We start from the raw sequence: 11602 nt of genomic DNA, 5'->3' as shown, positions 1-11602 counted from the left end.
TGTCTATTGTATAGACAAGGTGTCACGTGTTCACTTGTTGGTCCAGGGGGTGGCATGTGTGTGCCATTGTTATAATTAGAGTGAGGGCCTATGTATAGTACAACCAAAGTAGGCCTACTATAAACAACTGACTCTGCACCACTGTACACTTGACAACACTTGAGCAATTGAACACCTCGTCTATACAATAGACAACTGACTCTGCACTACTGTAGCCTACACTATCACTTGAATCAACACCTGACAACACTTGAGCAATTGAACACCTCGTCTATACAATAGAGAACTCTATAGCAGAGGAGCGGCCGGTCATGGCCGAGTACCTGCCATCAAATCACCATTCTGTCAAATATATCGTTTCGAAAAATTATTTCTTTATCCAGGCATATTAGTTTTAACAGTTTCATTATAGGGGAGGGATTTGCTCGTATGTTGTATTTATTCTGTTCACAACTTCGCGATCAGCCAGGCTACAGAGCTCCAGGAACCCCTATGCTGCATCACATTGTGTCCGGCCCAGAGTCCTCTGCTACGGCTACGGTTTCTGGAGCTCTGTAGCCAGGCAGTACGATCGCGAAACGACATATTTGACAGAATATAACCAGAATATAAACTAACCACAGGTTCGAGGTCTGGGTAACTGAACGCCTTTTCGCCTCAGCGTAACGACGTAACCCACGCATTCCCGTCACCTGACTCGAGTAGCATGCTACATTTTTCTCGCCTGCTATATCGTTTTCTTGGAGTAGTAGGTAGGCTACTATATAGCATGCTACTTCTCGCCTGCTACATAGCAGGTAGCAGGTGTAGTATATTTTTATACTGTATTACATCAATACATTTGTATTACTCTCATGTAGTAATCAATGTACTAAGGCTTAATGAATAAACTTCACTTTAGGTAAGAACTGTGTTAATGTAACAGGATATTGACAACAGATGCCCTGTCCTGAGTAAACATTCCTTTGTCCTCTGGGTCAATAAAGATAACACCTCGTCTACAGTTGAAACGTGATCTAAGCAGGACAGGAAGAACCCAAGATTGCCCCCATGTCCGGAGGGGGGCAGAGCTTAGTGACCTGTTGACCAATTACAAGACTATCTGTGTTAAATGTACATCCCTTGTATGCAAATTTGTTTGTCATGTGATACTTGGCCTGCAGCCAAGATATAAACTCGCCACCTCGTGAAAAGAACTTTAGTAGGCTACTGCCGAAATTTTGACCTGTGTGGCGTGCTCAATAAATATTTGGTTTAACTGCATTTTGCTCCTGAAGTCCTTTCATTTTTTGCCCAAAAGTCAAGAAGAAAAGAAACCACACAGGTTCCCCTGGTACATCCCAGACGGCGCAGCGGGAACTGCGCTCTCACCAACGAGCCGGGCGCGCTCCCACTCCACACCTGCCTGAGCTCACCAATCAGCCACGAGCCGGGCGTGTTCTCGCTTCACACCTGCCTTGCATCTCCAATCAACCCATCTCAGCCGGGTTAAGAAGCAGGGCTAATCAGCAGTCTGTGCCAGATCGTTGACCAACCTAGTGGGTATCATGTCAAGTCTCTACTGTACCTCTAACCAAAACCTGCCTTTATCCTAACCCTACCTCACCCTTTTGTTTTCTTTCATCCTAGTCTAACCTCCCTGCCATGTTCTTCCTGAACCTTGCCTGACTGGAGAACCAAGAACCTGTCTGACCCCCTCGTCTGTCTGACTGCCATGTTCCTGCCTGACCCCTTGCCAGTAAATGTGCCCCAACGTGGGTTTGTCCCCATACGCCTGTCATGTCTGCTCTTGGGTCCTCCTCCACTAGCCCTAACAGAATCTATTACAACATGTTTACGCATAGTGATTATGATAGTGATAGGGTGCAGAGATGGAAGAGGAAAAACAACAGCCAAACAGAGAGAGAGAGAGGGAGAGATGGAAAGACGGAGAGAAGGATGTAAGGTGGGGACGGGGAGGAAGGGAGGGAAAGAGTTTTAGTAATAAGAGCAATTTTGACACATTTTCATACAGTAATGAGATGTCTTTCCGTTTCATATGCCTTTATTTAATCTTTACTTCAGGATGAAATATAACAGCCACTTGGGTAACAGTAGGAGAGAAAACAACTAACCAATCATTTAAACAGCAGTCATGAACACCAACATTCATGAATACCTGATTCAGTCATTGTACAGAGAAAAAAGACCCTTTATACAGTATCAAAGTACATCCACAATATCATCTTTTATAATATATGCTTATAAATGAATCTAAGACAAAATTATTGTATACAATGATCAAGTTGAAATGACAATATTAAAGAACCAAAGTTCAACAATTATAAACAAATGATGGTATGAAGATTGCATTCTATTAGGCCTCCTGAAGTACAATGCTAGAACAATTATTAGTTGTCATCTCTCATCTCCTCCCCCCTACTCTCCCCCCATCCTCTCGAAGGATCCCCCTACCTCTACCACAGTTTACTGATCTCTGCACAGTAATTATAATAACAAAACCTAAACCCTGGATAGAGTGGCTGGGTGAATGTGGTCTGGACTTTGTGGAGGAGGGTCACTGTGTCAGAGATGCTGTAGAAGGACAGAGAACCTGCCTTGTGATCCAGGTACACTCCTACTCTGGAGGACTGAGGGCCTGATACATTAGTCTCAACATTATTTTGACTGAACCTGTAACCATCTCTAGAGCACAATAAACACCAGGACTTGTTATTGTTACCAAACAAGGAGGAGTTGCTCTCTGTTCTGCTGATGTCTTTATATGAGACTGCTATGTGAACACCATTTCCCCATTCCACCTCCCAGTAACAGCGCCCAGACAGAGCCTCTCTACACAGCACCTGGGGGTAGCAGGTGAATCTGTCTGGATGGTCAGGATATGACTGGATCTGCTTTGAACATGTCACCTTCCTGTTCTCCCCAGACAGAGAGAGGTATTTGTGTGCTGTGTTTGGGTCCAGAGTGAGCGGACAGGAATCTGGGAACAGAGCAGAGACCAGATCAGAGTTAATAACATGACCGTTCATCTGTCGCCCTTAAAGCTGGTATTGTTGATTTATCATTCAACAGAGAGAGGTGGAGACTTCAGACACTCACAATGTAAGAAATGTGCTCTGGTCCTGGGCTCTGGAGGAGACAACACATCCACTAAAGAGACTTTACACACACACACACACACACACACACACACACACACACACACACACACACACACACACACACACACACACACACACACACACACACACACACACACACATACACACACACACACAGATGTGTTCAATGTGTTTCATTGTGAACCCCAAATCTTTCCTCTGGTCACATTGTTTCTTATTGGACGAGACAGGATCACTTGTTGCTCTCCGTACTTTAGTGATATTTTTACAGATTGTTTTTCTCAAAACTCCTCCAACACACCTGTGAAGGAGATGCTGGACCACTCTCCCTTGATCACGTCCTCTAGTTTCTCTCTCAGCTCAGAGAGAGCCTTAGTCACATCACTGAAGTACTGAAGAGAAGGGACAGAGACGCTGGGGAGGTCTGAAGATACACTGGGACTGGAAACAGACTGGTAACTCTGGAGAGAGAGAGAGAGAGAGAGAGAGACAGAGAGAGAGAGAGAGAGAGAGAAAGAGAGAGCGAGAGAGAAAGAGAGAGAGAGAAAGAGAGAGAGATAGGAAACACATACCGAGTGTACAGAATACGCTGGCCTAATCAATAGACCAAACCAGTTGATGTTCACATGTCAGGTGCCAGGAGAGTCCAGCTACTGTACCTGGAGGAAGTGGATGTGGTCTTCTGTGTGTGAGAGCTGCTCCAGCTCCGCGTCTCTCCTCCTCAGCTCAGCTATCTCCTGCTCCAGTCTCTCCACCAGTCCTTCAGCCTCACTCACTGCTGCCCTCTGCTGGGCTCTGATCAGCTCCTTCACCTCAGAGCGCCTTCTCTCAATGGAGCAGATCAGCTCAGTGAAGATCCTCTCACTGTCCTGCTCTGCTGCCTGGCCAGAGCGCTGGACAAAGAAAGAAAGAAAGAAAGAAAGAGTTCAACTGAAACCAATTATCATGAATGTGACAGTTATGTGACAGAGGGAAGGGAGGAGTGGGGGGGGGGTGCAGAGCCTCTTTAGCCTGTGAATCTTCAGGGGAGTTTGGGCGAAATGGCCTTGAAGGCCGGGTGGGAGGCAGAAAGTTGATTAGATTAGGGAGAAGAACAACAGATGGTCATTCCTCTCTGTAACGGGTCTCTCTATCGAGCTTGGTCTTGCATAGCCGTGAGTTTCTCCAACACGGTATCAATCTTACCACCATCCTGATCTGCGGAGGAAAACTGAAAGAGAGCTGGTGAGTTCAGGATGGTTTCAGGAGGCCAGGTATCTCCCTCCACCATAGCTAGAGTAGCTGACATCCTGATGCTGACCTGGAGAGACTCCACAGCCTGCTGGACCTCCTTCAGCTCCTTCTCTCTCTCCTGGACTCTCTGATGGACTTTCTGCTGACTCAGACCCAGCTTGCTCTGGAGATAAACACACAAATTACAACAAAACATTGACACATCTGTCAAATGATCACTCATTTCAGTATTTTGGGTTGATATATTCCTATTTTTTTTTAAAATATATTTTAGCCGTAACCTATTCAGATCTCATGCACTGAAACTTTTTATCCCCTTCAAAAAACATGGATGAAAAACAACCCTGTTTCTGTCATCTTGATTCAATGTTCATTCCAATTAACCTAAATCAAATCAAATCAAACTTCATTTGTATAGCGCACTTCATACACAGAGGCAACACAATGTGCTTTCTGACCTGGTCAGGTCTTACCTGTTTCTCTGCCCTCTCGGCTGTGGCTGACACCGTATCATGGCCTTTATGTGCATCCATGGTACACAGATAACAGATACACTGCTGGTCTGTCCGACAGAAGACATCCAGCAGCTTGTTGTGACTCGAGCAGATCCTCTCCTGCAGTTCACACGTGGCTTTGACCAACTTGTGCTTCTTCAGAACAGGAACCTGGTAGTGGGGATGGAGGTGAGTCTCACAGTAGGACACCAGACACACCAGACAGGACATGTGGGCGCTCCGCTTCCTGGTCCCGGTGCAGAGGTCACAGGTCACCAACTCTGACCCAGCTGGGCTGGTCAGCTCAGTGGGGGCGGCCCGGGCTCCTCCTGTCTCCTTCAGCTTCTCCACCACCTCAGCCAGCATGGAGTTCCTCATCAAGGCAGGCCTTGGAGTGAAGCTCTGTCTGCACTGGGGGCAGCTGTAGATTCCCTTCTGTTCATCCTGGTCCCAGCAGTCCTCGATACAGCTTCTACAGTAGCTGTGACCACACGGGAGGGTCACTGGAGCCTTGATCCTGTCCAGACAGACAGAACAGCAGAACTGGTCCTGGTCTAACAGAACTCCCTGCTGGTCCATGCTGGTGTGTCAGGGACACAGTCACTCAGAGAGAGAGAAGAGTTTGTGAGAGAGAAAAAAGAATGAGAGTGAGAGAGACGGAGAGAACACTTTAGTTTCTAGAGTGAGTACTGGGAGGAGCAAGGGATGGTTCTGCCAGGGGGCGTGGTTTAGAGAAAGAGAGAGAGAGAGAGAGAGAGAGAGAGAGAGAGAGAGAAGAGAGAACATTTCTAATTGTTTTGTTCTTTGCTTGATATTTCTGACAAAAAATATCTACATAGTGATGATTGTTCATTTCAACTGAGGTCAGGTGTCTGCTGGAAAGGATTAACCCTTCACATATGAACTGTTGCAATATTAAATATCTTGTTCATGTTCTAAAGTACTGAATCCCTGTGTCCTGTGTGTATTCCTGCTCATCAACTCTAGTTTGATCGATGTAGAGAGCTTTTAGAAAGCAAGTGCACAGATTTATCAGAAGCAGAACACTCAGAAAATGCACCAAACCTGATCTGTTGTACAGATAAAACTAGACGACATGTAAGAAAAGCACTGTGTAGGGTTTGCCGATGTAATGTAGGCAGGAAAACAGAAAACAACATGAGCTGCTAACATGGTTTATTCACCATCATTTTCGCGGTTCATTTTCACTTCACTTTCTGTATTATATTGTAGTATATTTTGACCAGTATAATCACAAGTTATATAGTGAATTTCAAATGCACACACATACTGGAGGGATGGAAAGCTACAGACAGGCCTAGGTTGTCTTTTAGACACTGGGGATTTTCCAGTGTGTGTTGCTGTGGCAGACTGGCACCACCTATATTTTACTAATAGCTTCTTATCTAAACTATATGACATTAAGTGCCTTTTAGAAAAATCCATATATTCACTATTGCCACCTATATGACATTTAGTGGCTTTTAGTAAAATCCATATATTCACTATTGCCACCTATATGACATTTAGTGGCTTTTAGTAAAATCCATATATTCACTATTGCCACCTATATGACATTTAGTGGCTTTGAGTAAAATCCATATATTCACTATTGCCACCTATATGACATTTAGTGGCTTTTAGTAAAACCTATATATTCACTAGGCGTCAAGTTTCTGATTATAGGATAAGGTGTCTCACAGCAGAGCGCTGATTTTCAAAGGCTACTCACAAGCGCACACACCGTCACACAAACAAGGCACACAGGATCTGTTTAACTGAGCCATTAAACTGTCTAACTTTAGACAAGGTAACGAAGAACAGGACAATTTTGGGTAACACCTCTTTTCGTATAACCAAGAGAGTGTTCTCTGTGTCAAGTAAGTTCATCCTAGACCATTGGCGAGTGAACTCATCACAACTGCAGTGTGATTTTGATGCCAGAGATTCAATAAAAGTATTGAAACTGGCATCGATGGATCTGAGTCTTCTTCCTTACAGCCAGAAATGATCAAGAGACTACAACGTCACTCTCCCTTCATTACTCTCCCTTCTTTTTTTTCTCTCTTTCTCTCCCTGGCAGGTTAACAATTCCTGCATTCAACATCTTATCTCTCTCTTACCCAAAGCAGGACATCACAGAATAAATGTCTAATTAATATCTTATTAAATATCCTACTTTAAGCATTACCTACATACTCAAACAGTTGATACATGGATACATTCTCCAATCATTACATTGTCATTACTGTCTCACACGTATACATGGTTATATAATTGATCTTGACTAAGAACAGATACATGACTTATAAATGTCTACTTCTACTTTAAGGGATAACATTTCCAATAAATTATATTCACTCTAAACAGTGTTACTTGCTTGATTACACCTTTTCCTTTTAACATCTATTATTCGCAACCTCATACAGGAAAGTTCAGGCAGTTCATTCAACACTATCCCTTTGTTCCTTCTGATAAGCGCCAGACCCTGGCTAGAGAGGGGGGGGGGGTTCCTTATCACCAGAGCTAGTCGGGCCCTTATCAGATCCATGTGTGTGTGGACCATTCATTATTCATCCATCCATCCATTTTTTTAGAGGGATCCACTTATAATATTTATTACCACCTTTCCGGCCTGTCCCAGGTGCTTGGGCTGGATCTGCCCCCGTAGGCCTCTCGTCTCTCATGTCTGACTCTTGGGCCTAATGTTCCTCTTGTCTCTCATGTCTGACTCTTGGGTCTAATGTTCCTCTCGTCTCTCATGTCTGACTCTTGGGCCTAATGTTCCTCTCGTCTCTCATGTCTGACTCTTGGGCCTAATGTTCCTCTCGTCTCTCATGTCTGAGTCTTGGGCCTAATGTTCCTCTTGTCTCTCATGTCTGACTCTTGGGCCTAATGTTCCTCTCGTCTCTCATGTCTGACTCTTGGGCCTAATGTTCCTCTCGTCTCTCATGTCTGACTCTTGGGCCTAATGTTCCTCTCGTCTCTCATGTCTGACTCTTGGGCCTAATGTTCCTCTCGTCTCTCATGTCTGACTCTTGGGCCTAATGTTCCTCTCGTCTCTCATGTCTGACTCTTGGGTCTAATGTTCCTCTCGTCTCTCATGTCTGACTCTTGGGCCTAATGTTCCTCTCGTCTCTCATGTCTGACTCTTGGGCCTGATGTTCCTCTCGTCTCTCATGTCTGACTCTTGAGTCTAATGTTCCTCTCGTCTCTCATGTCTGACTCTTGGGTCTAATGTTCCTCTCGTCTCTCATGTCTGACTCTTGGGTCTAATGTTCCTCTCGTCTCTCATGTCTGACTCTTGGGCCTAATGTTCCTCTCGTCTCTCATGTCTGACTCTTGGGTCTAATGTTCCTCTCGTCTCTCATGTCTGACTCTTGGGCCTAATGTTCCTCTCGTCTCTCATGTCTGACTCTTGGGTCTAATGTTCCTCTCGTCTCTCATGTCTGACTCTTGGGCCTAATGTTCCTCTCGTCTCTCCTGTCTGACTCTTGGGTCTAATGTTCCAGCCCTTGGTGCACTTGACAGTCCCCCTCGTTCCTGACTGGTGGTCAGGATCACCTCCTAGTGAGCATACATCAAATGAAAATCATTTGTATAACCTATATTAGTCCAAATAAAAACACAAAATAACCTTAAAAATGAAACAACTGAAACGAGTACAGCAGAAGTCGTCGTCATCTACGTGATGAGTGAGTTCAAGTATGCGAGAAACAGAGATCACTTCTGACCTAAACTGTATTTCCCTATTCCTAAGAGAACACACCAGCATGGCCCAGCAGGGAGGTCTGTTAGACCTTAGAAACACACACACACACACACACACACACACACACACACACACACACACACACACACACACACACACACACTCACACACACACACACACACACTCACACACACACACACACACACACACACACACACACACACACACACACACACACACACATACATACATACAAAACTAGGAGAAATCAATGTAAAGATCTGTCTACATATCTACCCATCCCTCTCCCCATTACTGGTGAAGGTTATAAAGTTAATAGCTGCACTCTTAAATGGAAGGGAAAGGCCTAACATATGACATTAGACCTACACCTGCAGTAAAGGCCCGGTACTGCCTTTTTTGTGCGTGGCTGGAAGCCAGCGCACCTAGTATAGCGTTTGTCAGGTTATCACTCCCTCCCTCCCTCCCTCCCTCCCTCCCTCCCTCCCTTACTCCCGACAATGTTGGCCTGCATCTCTCTGTTGATAAGAGGCAGTAGTCCCAGCACACCAAAATCAAGGACAACAAAATCAACTCTCCAATATCCACTGCACAAGTAGAGTAGTGGTCAGAGCATTGGACTCCCACCCGGGAGACCGGGGTTTAAGTCCCGCTGGGGATGACTTTATGGGACTATACCCCAAACCTCCACATGTTCATCCTTTCACTCCAACCTTTTTATCCCTTACCTAAGTTCCACAAGTAGGGTAGTGGTCAGAGCACTGGACTCCCACGCGGGACATTCTCAGAGATTACCGTCTACTTACTTCACCACCTAAAGGGAAGTGCATACAGCAGGTAATGACTTTTGTTCAGAAACAGAAGTTGAACCAATCGCAGCAAAATTACTAATGTTACAGGAATCATCAGTGTAACTGCTTTAGCCTCTGACCACTACCATTAATGTTATGGAAGCTGCTGCTAGTTGTTATGAACTCATGAGCTAGCTGGCTATCCCACTCTTAGTGTGCTGGATTAGCATTGGAAGCATTGTAACTGATGTGTCCAGGTGACAAGACCTATCTTAATTTATCAGACATTATTTCATGTCATTTCAATTCACAGCTATTCCAGTGGCATGACTAGCTTCCGTCCTACCAGTCCTGAAAAGAAACAAGCCAGCCACGCACATGAGCCAGGCTGGACCTGGCCTGGTTGTTGTAAGATGTTTTGTATGTTTTTTTTTGCCATAAACAAGAACGCAGTGATTCATAGTTCAACCAGAATCTATTACAAAATGTTTACACATAGTAATTATGATAGTGATAGGGTGCAGAGATGGAAGGGGAAAAACAACAGCCAAACAGAGAGAGAGAGAGAGAGAGAGAGAGAGATGGAAAGACGGAGAGAAGGATGAAAGGATGTAAGGTGGGGACGGGGAGGAAGGGAGGGAAAGAGTTTTAGTAATAAGAGCAAATTCCACACATTTTCATACAGTAATGAGATGTCTTTCAGTTTCATATGCTTTCATTTAATCTTTACTTCAGGATGAAATATAACAGCCACTTAGGTAACAGTAGGAGAGAAAACAACTAACCAATCATTTAAAGTCATTAAAGCAGTCATGAACACCAACATTCATGAATACTTGATTCAGTCATTATACAGAGAAAAAAGACCGCTTATACAGTATCAAAGTTCATCAACAATATCATCCTTTATAATAGATGTTTATAAATGAATCTAAGACAAAAGTATTATATACAATGATCAAGTTGAAATTACAATATTAAAGAACCAAAGTTCAACAATTATAAACAAATGATGGCACAAGATTTCCTTCTATTAGGCCTCCTGAAGTACAATGCTAGAACAATTATTAGTAATCAACTGAATCTATAAAAACATATTGACTGAGAAAACCGTGACTGCATTAAGGCATACAAACCCAGGATAGAGTGGCTGGGTGAATCTAGTCTGAACTCTCCTTCATGAGGTTGCAAACTTGAGCCAGAGGCAACGTTACGTTCCTCTCCTCTTCCCCTGCCCCCCCCCCCTCATCTCCTCCCCCCTACTCTCCCCCCATCCTCTCGAAGGATCCCCCTCCCTCTACCACAGTTTACTGATCTCTGCACAGTAATTATAACCACAAAACCTAACCCCTGGATAGAGTGGCTGGGTGAATGTGGTCTGGACTTTGTGGAGGAGGGTCACTGTGTCAGAGACGCTGTAGAAGCACAGAGAACCTGCCTTGTGATCCAGGTACACTCCTACTCTGGAGGACTGAGGGCCTGATAGTTCAGTCCCAACATTATTATGACTGAACCTGTAACCCTTGCTAGAGCACATTAAACACCAGGACTTGTTATTGTGTCCAAACTTGGAGGAGTTGCTCTCTGTTCTGCTGATGTCTTTATATGAGACTGCCATGTGAACATCACCTCTCCATTCCACCTCCCAGTAACAGCGCCCAGACAGAGCCTCTCTACACAGCACCTGGGAGTAGTAGGTGAATCTGTCTGGATGGTCAGGATATGACTGGATGTGATTTGAACGTGTCACCTTCCTGTTCTCCCCAGACAGAGAGAGGGTTTCGTGTGCTGTGTTTGGGTCCAGAGTGAGCGGACAGGAATCTGGGAACAGAGCAGAGACCAGATCAGAGTTAATAACATGACCGTTCATCTGTCCCCCTTAAAGCTGGTATTGTTGATTTATCATTCAGCATAGAGAGGTGGAGACTTCAGACACTCACAATGTAAGAAATGTGCTCTGGTCCTGGGCTCTGGAGGAGACAACACACCCACTAAAGAGACTTTACACACACACACACACACACACACACACACACACACACACACACACACACACACACACACACACACACACACACACACACACAAACACACACACACACACAGATGTGTTCAATGTGTTTCATTGTGAACCCCAAATCTTTCCTCTGGTCACATTGTTTCTTATTGGACGAGACAGGATCACTTGTTGCTCTCCGTACTTTAGTGATATTTTTACAGAATCATTT

General features: G+C 44.6%; 2 protein-coding genes across 2 annotated transcripts; both read right to left on the bottom strand.

Annotated features, from left to right (window-relative positions):
• Positions 1-2456: 2456 nt before the first annotated feature.
• Positions 2457-5428, bottom strand: LOC311314325 (E3 ubiquitin-protein ligase TRIM16-like; the record flags this gene model as incomplete). The annotated part of the gene is made up of 6 exons (XM_084444663.1): positions 2457-2980; positions 3100-3159; positions 3424-3583; positions 3782-4015; positions 4423-4518; positions 4829-5428. 6 exons carry the CDS (start codon positions 5426-5428, stop codon positions 2457-2459), a joined length of 1674 nt encoding a protein of 557 aa, XP_084300789.1.
• Positions 5429-10671: 5243 nt separating this feature from the next.
• LOC311314324 (stonustoxin subunit beta-like) lies at positions 10672-11500 on the bottom strand (the record flags this gene model as incomplete). Its single annotated transcript, XM_084444662.1, has 2 exons — positions 10672-11195; positions 11479-11500. 2 exons carry the CDS (start codon positions 11498-11500, stop codon positions 10672-10674), a joined length of 546 nt encoding a protein of 181 aa, XP_084300788.1.
• Positions 11501-11602: the final 102 nt, after the last annotated feature.

The sequence above is a fragment of the Borostomias antarcticus genome (genome assembly GCF_949987555.1).
Source record: "Borostomias antarcticus genome assembly, chromosome: 10".
NCBI lineage: Eukaryota > Metazoa > Chordata > Actinopteri > Stomiiformes > Stomiidae > Borostomias > Borostomias antarcticus.
This window is presented reverse-complemented; position numbering and strand designations above follow the sequence as displayed.